This window comes from Staurois parvus, unplaced genomic scaffold (assembly GCF_062004578.1).
Source record: "Staurois parvus isolate SC_StPar_1 unplaced genomic scaffold, SC_StPar_1.0 ptg000578l, whole genome shotgun sequence".
Taxonomy (NCBI): Eukaryota; Metazoa; Chordata; class Amphibia; order Anura; family Ranidae; genus Staurois; species Staurois parvus.
Window position 1 is genome coordinate 3,265,627 of NW_028318374.1, and position 17,473 is coordinate 3,283,099.

The 17,473-nt window shown below is 44.4% G+C and overlaps 1 protein-coding gene across 2 annotated transcripts in view; it reads left to right on the forward strand.

Moving 5' to 3' along the window:
- Window positions 1-17,473, forward strand: part of LOC149450216 (serine/threonine-protein kinase TNNI3K) — a 452,856-nt gene that overhangs the window by 15,723 nt on the left and 419,660 nt on the right. The window contains exon 4 of one of the 2 annotated variants that reach the window (XM_089692164.1): window positions 3,434-13,545. The exons of the other annotated variant lie outside the window; for it this stretch is intronic. Within the exon in view, the coding sequence (XP_089548290.1) occupies window positions 3,434-4,839 (1,406 nt within the window). The 3' untranslated portion in view covers window positions 4,840-13,545. Of the gene's footprint in view, window positions 1-3,433; window positions 13,546-17,473 lie in introns of those variants that run through there. 2 annotated transcript variants of the gene reach the window in all.

The window sequence follows — 17,473 nt, forward strand, 5'->3', positions numbered from 1 at the left end:
CCGCATTCACTATACCCGCTCTCCCGGACACCGCATTCACTATATCTGGACTCCCACAGTACACAGAACATGGAAATGCAATTATTTTAGTAAATTTAAACTGCTAAATACCTTTTCTTATCAGTACTTAGAGCAGTCTTGTGACTTCTACCAGTCTCCAGCAGAGCACATGTTAAAACTTGTAGGAGGAGTTTTAATTTTGCTCTAGGAGGATTGAGAACCCCTGACCTCTGTCTGGACAGTGCTGATTGGCCCTGTGCTGGTCACATGCACTCTCCCAAGAAAAAAAAAAAAAACCTCTCTAGCAATACACACCAAACTGAGCTTGTACAGAGTGACTCTGCACAATATGTCTTATCAGGAGATAAGAGCGGGACACTGGAAGAAGGGGAGGATCAGAGAAGACAGGATCAAACAGCCTTTTTACACAATGCAGAGGATTAACCCCTTAGGTTCCACAGTGAGTATAACAAGCATGCTTTACTGCATATACAGACTGATTTTACTGTTGTGGGTTTAGTAACACTTTAATGATGCACACCAATGCACCAAGAAAATGGGTTGTTTATACTCCATTTACTTATAAGTGGATCTCATTTCTAGCTTGCCGTTTATCGCTTGCTAACTGTCTTGGCAATCTTTCTCAACCTCTGTCCATAAAACCCTAGGGTTCCCCCTGAGGTTACTGGGGTTCTCTGGGCAACCAGCGTCAGTTTGATTTTCCACCTACGCTGACCATCAGTGTCATTTCTGATATGTCCCAATATACAGCAAAAGTATTATTTTTTCCAAAAAGTTTTATCAATAAAAACAGCCATTGGGCTCAATTCTATCTTTGCCCTGGCTGAGATGATGCCTTCAGTCTGCTGCAGGCAGGAGGAAACATTTCCTCAGTCTTCTCTCATCCAGCAATCAGACTGACACTTTTTAAAGGCGAATTTCACCTTTTTGCTTTTAAAAATAAACATTTAAAAAAAAATGCATATTTTTTTTTTTCGGATAAAAAATGTGCATTCATTATTTTATTCTAAGGAGCCTGCAGAGCATTGCCCCCATGATCAGCAGACCCCGGGTGCAGTGACAGGCTCCTGCTGACTCAGGATAGCTGTCTGCCTGTACCTTGTATGGGCAGGCAGTTACTTGAGAGCAGGAAGATCAATGAACTACAAGAGCGCTCACCAGCGCCCTCGAAGTTCACTGAGAAGTATAAGCCATGGTACTTCTCCATTCACAGAAAACTGCGAATGAGTGATGGGACCTGTGTGGGCGGAGCCCTTCACTGCTGCGCTGCTTTCAGATTGTGACAGCGGTTGTAGGGAGAGGTTTCCCTGCCCGCTGTCACAGGGAGAGGGTCGATCGGGGGGAGAAGATGTAGATGCTAGAACATGAAAAAAAAAATGGGTGGAACATGTTCCAAAGGTGAACTTATCTTTTAACTTTGCAGCAAGTCATAAGGCGAGAGGCTGCAGCAGAGGCTGATCTGTGTCAGACATTTGAGAACACAGCCTTGAACTACACAGACACTGGGATATACATGATAGTGTCATTTCTGCATTGGCATCTCAATCCAATGACCCTGAATGATGCCTGAATAAAGATGGCTCTGTCTTTCTAGAGAGAAAAGCAGATAAAGGCAGTATTGTGAGAGCGGGAATAAATACCTGGAAATGTTGCAAATTACTTGCATATAAAGTAGAATTCCTGAATACACCTAACTAGTCTTAAAGTGGTTCAGAAGGCTGAAAGTGTTTTTTACTTTCATGCATTCTGTGCATGAAGGTAAAAAACCTTTAGTGGACATCTCCCCTTCTGCCTTACTTACCTGAGCCTGCTCTCAATCCAGTGATGTGCAGGAGAGCAGCAAAAAAACATAAATAATATTAAAAAAAAAATGTCAAAAAATGTTTTGAAAAATTATAATTTTTAGTTATAAACTAATTTTGGGTAATTTTTTTTTATTTTTTTTTTACTAAAAAGATAGCTGAATACATGTTGGCCAAGATTAATGAAGAATGATTTATTTGCAAAATTTTATAAGAAAAACACTTTTTTTCTCTTTTCAAAATGTTTGGACTTTTTCATTTATATAGCAAAAAAAAAATAAAAATCCCAGTGGTGAATAAATACCACCAAAATAAAGTTTTATCTGTCTCAAAAAATACGAAAAAATTCATATGGGTACAGTGTTGCATGACCGCGCAATTGTCATTCAAAGTGTGATAGCGCTGAAAGCTGAAAATTACCCTGGGGGCAGGAAGGGGGTGAAAGTGTCGGACTGGAAGTGGTTAAAGGACACGTGACTTAAAAACTGCACCAAAAATGCTTCTCAGAGGCTGTTTTTATTAGGCGTTTTTCAGGCATTTTCCATTAATTTCAATGGGAAGAAGCGTTTTTAGGATGTTTTGGGGGTTTTTTTTTGTTTTTTACTCCCCAGACATGCCCAAAAGATGCTGCAACAGGAGTTCCTACACCACACCGCAAACGCAATGCCTCAGTGTGAAAACATACATAGATATACATTCATATACATAGGGAAGCTTTTTTTTAACTTTTTAGGCGCTTTTTTTTTAACACAAAAACGCTTCAAAAACTTCTCAGTGTGAAAGTAGCTGAAGATAAAAAAAAAAACAGTTGTCTGTTAGGTCCATATTACTTTCTGTTGTGCTTTGTGTCATATATGTGAATTACATCAAATTACATCACCGATCTTGTCTCTAAATATCACCCAAACCGTATTCTCCGCTACTCTCTAGCTCCCTTGTCTCCTCCTCCCATGCTCATCTCCAGGACTTCTCAAGAGCTTCCCCCATCCTCTGGAACTCTATACCCCAATTTATCAGACTATCACCTACTCTGCTCTCTTTTAGGCGATCTCTGAAAACCTATCTCTTCAGGGAAGCCTATCCTGCCCTCAGCTAATACTGGAATCTTGTACTCTTCCAACCAGTCCATCCCCCACAGTTACCTTTTGTACCACTAGCCCCTCCCTCCTAGATTGTAAGCTCCAAGGATCAGGGCCCTCCTATCCCTCTTGTATTGAACTGTATTGTTGCTGTATTGTCTCCCGTTATATTGTAAAGCGCTGAGCAAACTGTTGGTGCCATATAAATCCTGTATAATAATAATAATTCATCAGGGAACACCGGTGCTCAGCCTCAGCCTTTACAAGCCACTCTAATAATCATTATGACAAACACATGCCAGTACTCCAGTAATGATCCTTGATATCCTTTATTATATCCTTTATTAATCCTTTATTATATCAAATGGCTTAAAAAAAGCTTGACAGGTACATCGACGCATTTTGGAGTGGCTGAAATGCGTCAGTTAACTGTCAAGCTGGTCTCCCTTTATATTGTAAAGCGCTGAGCAAACTGTTGGCGCGATATAAATCCTGTATAATAATAATATATGATTTGTATTTCTTCTTTAGGTGGCTACAGCCAGCGGTTGCCCCATGCCAGCGCCTTGGGGAAGATCTTCACAGCCGTACCCTTCGGTGACCCCGTTTATCAAATGATCGACCTAAAATTGGCTATTTACATCGACTTCCCCTCCAACATGAAGCCGGGTGTCCTGGTGACTTGCGCCGACGACATCGAACTTTATTCAAGCCAGGAGACGGCGGTTACATTCGACAGGCCTGGCATCACTGCCCTAGCTCACCCATCTACGCTGGCTATAGGCACCACTCACGGGGTGTTTGTGTTGGAAAAATCCGACGAAGAATTTAGCGAGCTGCAGATTCGATCCTGTAAATCCTACCTTCACAAGCCCTCTGTGGAGAAAATGCGCCAATCGGGCGCCGTCACCCCTCACCCGAGTACGGCAAGCCAGGACACCAATCACCCCTGCTCAGAAATCGTCTATACCGACAGCCTGTTTTATATGGATCACCCGACGGCAAAACTTCTCCTGGGTTTCTTTGAAGAGTCGGGCGGCGTGCAGTGCGAGATCGACGCGTACGGGGACTTTCTGCAGGCTTTGGGGCCCGACGCCACGCTAGACTACACAGAGAACACCGCCAACGTCTCCAATGTAGAATCACAGCTGACTGATGTGCGGAGGAAGATCTACTTCCTATTGAGGGCAACAGACTTCACCGTCGTCCTTTTAAACAATTCGAAATTCTATCACATCGGGACCTTGCAGGAATACTTACATCACTTTACTTCTGATGCCCAGCTCCGGGCAGAACTAGGATTACAGGCGAACGTTTTCAGCATCGTCCCAGATCAAGATGTGCATAAAAAGGCCTGTGTCATTCAAAGCGTATTAGACGCTCAGTGCCGTGTCTCAGCTCACACGGTGATTGAATATTCCAGGCTGGGGCCCGGCGTCTCCGTAGGGGAATCCTGTATCATCAGCGGCTCATGCATAAGCATCAGATCAGCCATACCCGACAAATCTTTTGTGAGTTCATTAAGCCTGGTGATTGATGGCCGGCTAATGTATGCGACAATCCTGTTCGGGACCGAGGACGACTTGAAAAGGAGCGCGGCTTCGTTGTCGGATCTGAACGCGCTTCAGATATTCGGCAAGAGTCTTCCGCGGTGCTTGGAGCTCTGGGGCATTCCAGTTTCAGAAAAGCTTTTTTCCGGCGACCGAAAGAGTTTGTGGAGCGTCCGTCTCTTCCCGGCGTACGAAACTTTACAAGAGTCTGTCGAGGCGTCTCTGGCGATGTTCACCGCCGCGTCCAGCCAGTCGCAAGTGCGTTTGGGAGATGCGGAGAGGCTGTCGATTGAAGAGATGCTGAAATGCAAGAACGTCGAAGAGATGTTGAACTTTAGAAATCTCCTTTATAGGGAAATCTGTGCTGACAGAGAAAGCAAAATGTAGATATTCGGAAGGGTATTATCATTATTATTATTATACAGGATTTATATAGCGCCAGTTTGCTCAGCGCTTTACAATATAACGGGAGACAATACAGTTCAATACAAAAGGGATAGGAGGGCCCTGATCCTGGGAGCTTACAATCTAGGAAGGAGGGGCTAGTGGTACAAGAGGTAATAACCGGGGGATGGACTGGTTGGAAGAGTAGAAGATTCCAGTATTAGCTGAGGGCAGGATAGGCTTCCCTGAAGAGAGGTTTTCAGAGTGTGCCGAGTAGGCGATAGTCTGATAAATTGGGGTAGAGCGTTTCAGAGGATGGGGGAAGCTCTGGAGAAGTCCTGGAGATGAGCATGGGAGGAGGAGACAAGGGAGCTAGAGAGTAGGAGGTCGTGCGGAGAGTACGGTTTGGGTGATATTTGGAGACAAGATTGGTGATGTAATTTGGGGCAGAGTTATAAATGGCTTTATGTGTTATTGTTAATGTTTTGAATTTTATCCATTGGGCAATGGGAAGCCAGTGGAGGGATTGGCAGGGAGGGGTGGCAGGTACAGAACGGTTAGTAAGGTGGATGAGTCTGGCAGCAGCGTTCATGATAGACTGAAGAGGGTATAGCCTGCGATGAGGTCGGCCAATGAGGAGGGAGTTACAGTAGTCAAGGCGAGAGATAACAAGGGAGTGAATAAGTTGCTTAGTGGTTTCCGGGGTTAGGAACGGGCGTATCTTGGAGATGTTGCGGAGGTGAAGTCTACAAGATTTGGACAGTGATTGGATTTGGGGTATGTTTGGAACCAGTTTTTATAGCGGCAACATTTTAAAGGGTCAATCCACCCAAAACCGAGATTTGGTGGAGCATGGGTCACATATTGGCTTTGGAGGACTGCGGTGGTGAGATTTCCCTGCATCCGCTCCAGGCTCTGTTCCTACCTAACTAAGCTCCGTTCAACATGAGCCTCTTCCTTTTACCATAGTCCCATGGTGCCCAACCTGTGACCCAGGGGCCACATGCGGCCCTTTAACCTCCCTAGCAGTCTGATTATGTCCATATTTCTGTGCTCAAAGCGGTACATTTTTTTTGCATGGAAATATGTAGATTTTTTATTGTAGGCTGTAATTCTTAGGAATAACTCGCTGAAATCTGTCCGAACAAGAGTCTAGTAAACATCCCGGGTATGATAAAATTTGAAACACGAAATCATAAATTATAATATAATAAATAATCATAAAAATAATAATATAATAATAATAAATTTAATTCAATAATATAATCAAACCAAAAACACTGAAATTTGAAATATAGCGCCAAGTTCGCACATCGCTGAGCAAAGTCACAGAATCGTTTTCAGTGTCTGATGATGAATTTCCCCCATGAATCATTATCACTCAATTCTGCAAGTGGTTCTGATTTACTATCGCTGTTCTCTAGCCGGTCTAAAACTGATTTTGACCTAAAGGGACGCTTTTTGGACGCAATGGACGTTTCTCAGTTTCCAGGCAGAAAGAACAGTAAAAATGCAGACAGGGCGCCGGACAAAGCACTCGGGACACAATGTATGTGAAATGGTTTGATACAGAAATGTTTTACTATCAGATTTTAGTGAAAGTCACTTTTAAAATTTTCAAATTTCCCGCCACTCCGTCCCGGCATCACAGGGAACAGAACCCGGAAGACAGATGCCGGCATCGGCCGGAGGACATTACCGGGGACACTGCAGGGGGGACATCGCGGGAGCGCACAGGACAAGGTAAGTGAAGAAGAGATCCCGGAGCAACGCTGCAGGGTATTCCCAAGTGTAGCTCGGGGTTACCGCTTGTGGTGCTGAAACTTTACCCCGAGCTACACTCAGGAATGCCTCCAGGGAGGTTAATATATGATGTGTGGCCCTTGGACCTCCCGCAAAGCCTGTAATGGGAACATTGATTAGGGTAATAGCAATAATCTCTGGTAGCCTCATAGAACACGTTCCCAGCTCTGTATTGTCTTCTGCATCGTATCCCCAGCCTAAAATGTATCCTGTCCTCACTCTCTGACCCTCATTTCCTCTATTAGGTCTGCAGTCTCTGACGGTCCTCACAAGCATTCTATAATGTGCGGCCCTTTGATGTCAGGGGCAGCATTTGAGGCTCCCCTTAACTCATAAGTTGACAATCGCTGCCCTAGTCCGTTCCACCCCAGCATTTTTTTCAACCTTAATGCATAATAAATGTAAGCATTGTAAGTACCTGAATTTTTGGTATCCATTTCTTGAAGTCTACTCTACAGCAGAGCTCAGACTGAGAAAGGGAGAAGCAGCATAAGAAGCCAACCAGTTTTTCTCCAGTGGTCATTTGCTAACGAGGAACATGCTGATAGTAGGAGCGAGCAGAGAGATGAACTCATTGATGCTAGTAAGGAACGTACTGATAGGAGGAGAGGAGAGTGACAAAGAGGTGAGCTCATCAGTGCTAGCAAGGAACTTACTGATAGGAGGAGAGGAGAGTGACAAAGAGGTGAGCTCATCAGTGTTGGTAAGGAATTTACTGACAGGAGGAGAGAGCAGAGTGACAGGTGAGGTCATCAGTGCTAGTAAGGAACTTACTGATGAGAGGAGAGTGACAGAGGTGAGGTCATCAGTGTTAGTAAGGAACTTAATGACAGAAGGAGAGAGCAGAGTGACAGAGGTGAGCTCATCAGTGTTAGTAAGGAACTTACTGATAGGAGGAGAGAGCAGAGTGACAGAGGTGAGGTCATCAGTGTTGGTAAGGAACTTACTGATAGGAAGAGAGAGCAGAGTGACAGGTGAGCTCATCAGTGCTAGAAAGTTTCAGGCCCCTTTCACGTGGTCGGACCGATCATCTCCGCCTTTCCTTTTTTCAGGCAGACCCAATCGGACCATCCATTGCCCTCTATGGACCAGCAATGTAAATGTCCGTTTACACCCGCCTGCATCTGATCTGCTAAAACCGGATGGATGGGGGATCCATTCCCTTCCCTCTTGTGGATCGGATGACAGTCGGATGTAAACAGACAGGCGGTCTGTTTACATCTGATCTCCCATAGAGGAAAGCAGGCTGTGTCTGCTCTGTATAAGCCGAGCAGACACGGACTTGTCATCTGCCCGCTCAGCAGCGATTGGTGGACAGATCCTCTGCTGGGCAGGCGGATCCGCTGGTGGAGTCTGCCTGTGTGAAAGACGCCTCATGCCGATGAAAGAAGGAGAGAGCAAAGTAACAGAAAGATGAGCCCATCATTCTGCCGCTTCTCTTTCGCTGTCCAGTCTTAGGCTGGGGGAAGGACAAGACCTGTAAGTGTTAACCACAGCAGAGAAAAATCAGATATCCAGTCCTGCCAGACAGGGCTGTGCTGATTGACAGAGCTGTGCAATTCTCAGGGCTGGATGTACAAACATACATACAGCAATGTATTTCTTCAGTGTATTTAGCTGTTTGTCTGGAGTTCTTCTTTAATTTAGAGGCTCACAACCCCAGCTACATGTGCCCCAGGGGTTCTTCTGAGAAGAGAATATTGAGCTTCCTTTCATCTTCAAATGACATTTTCAGGAAAAACGTAGCAATCAAACCGAACTGGATCTATTTGACCCAATGAAAACCATGGGAGGTGGCATAGAAAACTTTTATAGAGATATAAGAGGTAGAGATAATTAATGTATACACTAGAGGGGGTATTGAGATAACTACCATCATATCAGCGGGTACTTGGAATCCATCTGCTTCTACATGGGGGGGCCGGGTATTAGAGTTCCGAGCAATGGCGGGTTAACTCTTTCTTGGAGGCTTTTGTTATCAAATATACTTTTTTAGCGTGCTCCCTCTGCAACCGGCCAGCAGATGCTCGATTGATTGCTGGACGAACCATCTAGGGTTCACTGAGAAGCAGCTGAGTCGTCTATTAAAGTGGAAGAGTCAATCAGCATTGACTATTTTTAATTCTTTTGCTGCCAGAATTAGTAAATAGTTGGGAATGTATTTATTTGTTTTAAATTTTTTTTTTCCCCATTTTTTCTGTTACTTCCTGGTTTCTTGCCTAGGAAAATTATGTCATACATCTCAGGAGTCTTCTGGAGAGGGGGGCGGGGTTACTCAGCCAAACACACCCTCCTGCTTGTATGCCTGAACTAAGGGCAGATGTATTCTAGAAAGTTAATGTTACATGAATCATCTTTCCTTACTCAAGATGGCCATGACCAGAAATGCCAGGGGGTGTTTTTCAAAGTGATTTCTCTGCAAAATACAGCATGGAGACATGGATGGATGGGGGAGTTTGCTTTGAATGTCAGAAATGAATTAAATAGCATTTTTGGTTTGTGGTGCTCAGATGCCGTGCAGTTCCAATTGAACGTTAAGCAATGTCTTACCCAGGGGCGGACTGACAACTCATGGGGCCCCCGGGCAATAGGGGATCATGGGGCCCCTGTGTCCTTGCCCAAACTCAAAAAAGCCTATGAAAAAGGTACCGGGGCATCTCATGGGGCCCCCTGCTGACCCCAGGCCCTCAGGCAGTGCCCGATTTTTCAAATGGTCAGTCCGCCCCTGGTCTTACCCCAGGTTCACACCTAAGCATTTTCCTCAGCGTTTTGCAGAAACACAGTACAGTCCAGTTAATATGATTTCCTATGGGACACGCTCACATCTCTGCGTTTTCACCCGGTCCCCTTTTTTTTTTTTTTTTTTTTTTTTTTTAAAAGGTCAGGGACTTTTTTTAGTGAATGTTTTTGGTTCTATAGACTTCAATGGAAACGCTGCAGAAAAGCATGTAGTGCGTTTTTGCTGCTTTTTTTTTATACGTTTTGTGTTCTAAATCTGCCTAGCAACAAGAAAAAAAATGGGGGAAAAAAAACAAGAACTCGGCAAAAGCGCAATGCAGAGATGGCTCAAACGCAATCTGCATAGGTGTGAACCTAGCCTTAAAGCTGAGCTCCCCAAAAGGGGAAGTTCCGCTTTAAGGACTGCTCCCCATTAAAGATTGGCACCTTTTGGGGGCAGGGGGGGGAGCGGGTACCCGAATTTGATAGGTACCTGCTCCCACTTCCGGTCCGATCTCCTAGGCCAGGGGTGGGCAAACTGCGGCTCTCCAGCTGTTATGGAACTACATTTCCCATGAGGCATTGCAACATTACAAAACTGACAGTTACAGCTATGACTTGCAGAGGTATGATGGAACTTGTAGCCCTGTGGCTCTCAGGTTGCCTACCCCTGGCCTAGGCGATCGGAAGCAGAAGGTGTCCTCCTTCCCTCCCTCTCTGTAGTCTTTTGGGACACGTGACAGGTCCCAGGAGACTACAGGACCATTCATGAAGTGCAGCTCTACTCGGGCATGCGCAGTGGGTACCCGGCTGTGAAGCCGCAAGCCATCACAGCTGGGTGCCCACACTGAAGGTGTCGGCCTCCTGGAATACAGGACGGCCGGTGAAACGGGCTGCGGGGGACACACCACGGGATCATGGGACAGGTAAGTGGCTGTTTTTTAAAAGTCAGCAGCTACAGTTTTTGTAGCTGCTGACTTATTTTTGACAGGGTGAGTGCAACTCCGCTTTAATGAGTACAGTGCTCCATTAACCCCTTGGTGCCTGTCTTCCCAGCCCTTTTTTTTTTTTTTTTTCAAACAACTTTTATTGACAAGATAAAAAAGAAAATGGAACCGTACAGAATCCACAATGACATTCCTGCATCAACATGATTACACATAAATAGAACAACGTGGATATGGAGATCCCGTAATGGACAGAATAACAGAAATGGTAATCAAACAAAACCGAGACCACAAGGATCCAAAACTTTCTTGACAATACCTTACTTTTACTTTTTTACCTTTTCATTCCTTCCCGGCCAGATGTAAACAGAAACGGGGGAAAGGAACAAAGACCAAAACATGCCTTCAAACAATAAAAAAGAGAAAAAAAAAACAACATCTGGTTCACCTGAGACATCTCATCAGAGAAAATGGGGGATGCATCCCGGCCCTTTAACCACTTCCCGACCGGCCGTTGCATATTAACAGCCAGACGGTGGCAGTGCAGGGTTGGGTGGCCGTTTATAAACGGCCTCCCCGCACCCTGCTTGTGCGCACTCCCTGGGAGCGCGCAGCACCGCGATCCGGTGCCCGCCGTGTCCACCGGACTCAGTGAAACACCGATCGTCGGACGGGACCTCTGTATGAGGTCCCGATCATGTGATCACTGATTGGCCAATCAGTGATCACATGCAAAGTAGTAAGCAAGATGTCACTTGTGACATCATTGCTTACTACGTGTGAAATCTGTGAATGATCACAGAGGTCACATGGTACAAGGCTATTCACAACAGCCTTGTACCATGTGACAAGCTGTGACCAATCACAGCTCACTCAGTACTTAGCAATGACTGCAAGAATGCAGACAGAGAGAAAGAGAAATGATTTCTTTTACATCCTATATGGGTGTAAAAGCAATCAATGTAAAAAAAAAAAAAAAATCTTCATCACCCCCCACAAGTAGTACAGTGTCACCATGGTACTGTACTGCTAGGGTGACAGTATGTAAAATAAAAATGTAAAACAAAATGTTTAAAAATTATAATTTTTGGTTATAAACTAATTTGGATTTTTTTTTTTACTAAAAAGATAACGGAATACATTTTGGCCAAGATTTATGATGAAATATTATGTTTGCAAACTTTTATAAAAAAAACACTTTTTTTCAAAATTTTTGGACTTTTTCATTTACATAGCAAAAAAAAATAAAAATCCCAGCGGTGAATACCACCAAAATAAAGCTTTATCTGTCTCAAAAAATTGGTAAAAAATTAATTTGGGTACAGTGTTGCATGACCGCGCAATTTTCATTCAAAGTGTGATAGCGCTCAAAGCTAAAAATTGCCCTGGTCAGGAAGGGGGGTAAAAGTGTCCAGACTGGAAGTGGTTAAGGGGTTTCTGATTCCGGGAGATGGGGCGGGGTTTAGGGTCATGTTTCTGCCGTGATTGGCTGTCACAGCAGTCACATGATTGGAAAACTCCCAATCGGAAGTAGCCATCAGGAGCTTTCCGTAAGGCACCAGCGACTGTAACGGGAGCGTGCAGGGCACGTGTTCTCAGCACACGTATGTTTACATTGGGTGTACAAGTATGCAGCCTCTTGCCATCAAGGCCCGGCCGCTGAGAGGCCGCATATTTGCGCATCATCAACGCCTAGGAGTAACCGTGTACCTGTTATATCTTCTGGAGTTCAGCCTTTAAAGTGATTTCATTATTGTTCCTTACCATTAACCGTACAGGCAGATCGTAGGTAATGTTCCAACAGTCCAGATATGGAATCCCACAATACCGCAGTCAGTCCATTCTTTGTAAATAAGGACTGCAGAGAAGGGAGCTGCAGGTAGGGGATTTAATGATCGTTCTCATTAATTACTATTATGTCGCAAAATAAGAAACATACGGGGTATTTCTCGCTGTGATAATGAATCAGATTATTTTCGTAATGCGATTGTTGAGTTAATTAACTCGCTGCTTGATGTGAAACCTCTACAGCATAAACTGGAAAACATCCAAAGATAATTTAATAATGCGTTTTCTTATGTATATTTCCAGGTTCTGATTTTTTTTTTTTTTTACTTTTTCTTTAATGGAGCAAATGAAAATGGGGTAATGCTTATTATATGAAGCTGTGACTTATTGGGCTTAAAAAGTAACTCCGCTTTGGTTTAAAAAAAACAAACAAAAACATTCTCCTCTGTGTGATCTATGTACATTGGAGGGATTTTAAGGCTTCATGTACACGGGACGTTTGGAAAACACTTCTGAACAATGGAAACTGCTGGAAAACGTAGGTTAAAAAACGTCTGTTTAGCCGCGTTTGTATACCGCGTTTATGTGCGTTTGCGTTTAGAAGCGTTTTTTTAAGATAACCTCAGGAGACCTTCCAAAATGCCCAGAATGCACTGAAACCATAAAACATTATTCCTCTCAAAATGTCTGAAATAGAGAGAGCAGAAGCAGAGAGAGCAGTATTTGTTGTCTTTTCGGGATGTATTCACTATGGATCCCATCATGAGCATAATGCGGCACGTTCTACCATTTTTCCCTTCACGCGAAACCTGGAACTGACTGCGCTGGTGTACCGGGGCCATTTGAATACATGGAAAACACTTTGCATGCATTTCTGATGATGAAAAAAGTAGAAGTGTTTTTTAACTGTTCCAAACGCGGCTAGCCGCGTTTATACATGTTTGGCGTTTGAAACAATGATAAAATTGAATCCTGAACGCAAGTTTTGGGCGTTCAAAAAAACAACTGTAAACTCAACTGCCTGTAAATGACATAGTGTACATGGACACATAGGAAAACATTAGGGAGAGTTCAGGGGCTGCTGAAAAAAAAAAACAGAAAAGCTCCTGAGCGTCAGTTTATCAGCTGCAGTGTACATGAGCGCATAGATGTGAGCATGTCCCATCGCACTGTAGTGCGTTTCTGTAAAATGCATTACAAAACGCATAGGTGTGAACCAGGCCTGGATCGCCTTAAGTATCGCATTTGATTTGTAATTTTGATGTATGAGTGTCTAAACAATGATTTATTTTTTCTAATCTGTATTACTTTGAAATAAAGAAAATTTCCAATTTTTTTTTTTTTTTATGGTGAAATTAAATTTGTATTACTATACACAGTATGTCATTGCAACACACACAGTGCATTCCTTTCAAAGTATATAAAAACTCGCTCAATAAAAGATCTTATTTTACATGTTGATGTTAATATTATTATTATACAGTATTTATAAAGCGCCAACAGTTCGCTCAGCGCTGTACATTACAAAGGGGGACAGAACATGCGACAGAACAATAACAATACAATGCAAAACATGAGGGGATCGAGGGCCCTGCTCTTTGGAGCTTACAATCTAGGAGGGAGGGGATGGTGGTACAGGAGGAGATAGCTGTGGGGGATGGAGTGGTAGGAAGAGTGGAGGAGGTCGGGAATTAGCAGGGGGTGGGGTAGGCTTCCCTGAAGAGATGGGTTTTCAGGGTGCGCCTAAAGGAGAGTAGGTGATAGTCTGATGGATTGGGGTAGGGAGTTCCAGAGTATGGGTGACGCCCTGGAGGTGGGCATGGGAGGAGGAGACCAGGGAACTAGAGAGTAGGAGGTCTTGTGAGGAGCGGAGAGTGCGTTTTGGGTGGTACTTGGATATTAGGTCAGTGATGTAGTTCGGGGCAGTATGGTGGACGGCTTTGTACGTCAGTGTTAGGATTTTGAATTTGATCCGTTGCGCAATCGGAAGCCAGTGGAGGGATTGGCAGAGGGGGGTGGAGGAAATGGAAAGGTGGATGAGTCTGGCTGCCGTATTCAGGATGGACTGAAGTGGGGATAGCCAGCGGCGAGGCAGGCCAGTGAGGAGGGAGTTGCAGTAGTCGAGTCGTGATATGATGATGGAGTGGATGAGCTGCTTAGTGTTTTCTGGGGTTAGGAACGTGCGGATTTTGGCGATGTTGCGGAGGTGGAGTCTGCACGAGCTTGTTAGTGATTGGACTTGGGGCTGGAAGGATAGGTTGGAGTCCAGAATGACAACAAGTACTCTGGCCTGCGAGACGGGCCCCTGATAGTGGCATTGTTGGATGTGGTGGAGAAGTCATTGGGCGGTGGTGTGCGGGCTGGGGGGAAGACTAGGAGCTCTGTTTTGGAGAGGTTCAGTTTAAGGAAGTGGAGCGACATTCAGTCAGATATGTCGTTCAGTAGGCTTGTGATTCGAGGGGAGACTGAGGGGGTGAGGCGAGGGGTCGAGAGATAGATTTGCGTGTCATCGCCAACTATCCTGGATTTGCCAGGACAGTCCCACATCTTAGACCTCAGTCCTGATAATGCTATGTCCTGGGATTGCAATTTGTGTTGCCGCACAGTAACTCAGTAGGACATTCATTATGGTGATTGGGGGACACAAGTGGGAAACCCCCATATAATTGGAGGTGGGGTTTGGGATCACTGTGTTCCGGGGATCAGTATGTATCTTGCAAAAAATACATTAACCACTTGAGCTCTGGAGGGTTTTACCCCCTTCATGACCAGGCAATTTTTTTTTTGCTATTCTGCACTGTGCTACTTTAACAGGCAATTGCGCAGTCATGCAACGCTGTACCCAAATGAAGTTTATATTTTTATTTTTTTTCACAAATAGAGCTGCCTCTTGGTATTTGATCACCGCTGAGTTTTTTATTTTTATGTAATATAAATGAAAAAAGACCAAAAATTAAAAAAACAAACAATATTTTTTACTTTCCACTATAACACTTATCCAATAAAAAAAAAAGCAAACAAAAAACAACAAATTTCTTTGATAAATTTAGACCAAAATTTATTTTTCTACATGGCTTTGGTAAAAAAACAAAAACAAAAAAACCCCAATAAGTGTATATTGATTGGTTTGTGTGAAAGTTATAGGATCTACAAATTACAGTACATATACTTGAATCTTTATTTTATTTTATTTTTTTTCATGGGGGTGATCAGCAACTTATAGTGGGGCTGTGATGGTGCGGCGGGCAATCTGACACTGGGTGGGGAATGACTAACTGACACTGACATCTCCAGTGATACTAATACAGTGATAATATACACTGTCACTATACTAGTGACCAGGGGCGGACTGACAATTCATGTGGCCCCCGGGCAATAGGGGATCATGGGGCCCCTGTGTCCTTGCCCAAACTCAAAAAAGCCTATGAAAAAGGTACCAGGGACATCTCATTGGGCCCCCTACTGACCCCGGGCCCTCGGGCAGTGCCCGATTTTCCAAATGGTCAGTCCGCCCCTGCTAGTGACACTGGCTGGGAAGGGGTTACCGTCTCAGGGTAATCAAGGGCTTAATGTGTGTCTTACAATTGTTAATGTGTGCTGCTTTTTGCTTTTTTTACTAAAGATCGGTTTCTTCTCCCTGAACAAACAGACAAAGATGTTTCCCTGTGTACAGAGCCCTGTGTGTTTTGACAACACAGAGCTCTGGGCTGTGATTGGATAGCGCTGGTCAGCAGGTCTCATCCCATGAATCATTGGCTGGGACCTGCTGACAAAATCCTGCTGTGTACAATCACAGTGAGAGTCAGTGGGGGGGGGCCAGGAAGAAATGAGAGCTGAAGTACAGGTACATGAGTGCCTGTGTGAGCCGCCTGCCTGCAGTAAAGGTGGTCCTAAAGTGGTGAACCTAAAGCAAACCAAGATTCAAGTAAGAATACATATGTATTTAGATAATGTTTGCTTGTCCTGAAGTTCAGTTTTAGGCCCCTTTGACATGGAGCAGATCCGTTTTACTCTGCAGAGCAAAGTGGGCAGATGACAGGTCTGTAACCGCTCCACCTATGCAGAGCGGACACAGACACAGCCCGCTCTGCTCTATCAGCAGTTGGATGCACACAGACTGGCTGTTTACCTCCAACTGCCCTCCGATCTGTCCAGATGGCGGGGAGCGGATCCCCTTCCGTTTGTTTATGGTGGATCAGATTGGAGGTAGGCGGGTGTAAATAGACACAACTCCATTTTCATCCGATGCTTCATAAAGGAGAATGGAGGGTCCACCTGAAAGATGGACAGGTAGACCTGATTGGACCACATGGGTGAAAGGGGCCTTAAGAAAAAAAAAAAAAAAGGAATACATTCTCTATCCTTCACTTCCAGTGGTTCTCCTCCTTCCATTACCCTTGTCTCACTTCTCCCCTTCCTATCCGGTGCAATCACATACTCCCATTGCTTGCCTATACACCGGACAGTTTTGTGACTTTGGTGTACACTAGGGGTCTCCAAACCTTCAAAACAAGGGCCAGTTTACCGCCCTTCAAATATTAGGGAGGCCAGACTATGGCTAGCGGGAGTAGAAAATTCCTTGGCATTGGTGGGAGTAAATAATGCCATAGGTTTGGTGGTCAATGGGAGTAAAAAATATTAGATCATTGGTATCAGTGTGAGGAATAGTTCCCTATCAGTGGGAGGAAAGGTGCCCCATCACTGGTATCAGTGGGAGGAAAGGTGCCCCATCACTGGTGGCAGTGGGAGGAATGGTGCCCCATCACTGGTGTCAGTAGGAAGAATGGTGCCCCATCAGTGGTGTCAAGAAGAGGAACAGTGCCCCCATCATTTGAGTCCGTGGGAGGAACGGTGTTCCATCTTTTGAGTCAGTGAGAGGAATGTTGCTCCATCATTTGAGCCAGTGGCAGGAATGGTGCCCCATCTTTGGTGTCAGTGGCAGGAATGGTGCCTCCTATCAGTGGAAGGAACAGTGCCCCAAGGGCCAGATAAAGGCAAGGAATGGGCCACATCTGGCCCGTGGGCCGCAGTTTGGAGACAAATCAAGAAAAGTGGGGTCTGGTGTATAGTCTGGAAATAAGTGTGGTTTGCCAGACTATCATCCCATACATGTGTAGAAAATTCCAAAATTAATTCTGATGTGGCACTTTAATTATATTACTGGTAACCGCTGAGGATACAAAGCCAAACTGATGTAAATATAATAATTTTATTGTATTACAAATTTTTCTTTGAAACAATAAATGGTCCATTACTATCCATATATGTAAGCTAAACACATGAAGGTGCTCCTAGTACATATCCTTGAAATAGGTCAACGCGTTTGACGGGTTGTCCCACTTCTTCAGGACCAACAAGGGTAATGTAGCACTTAACAAGTT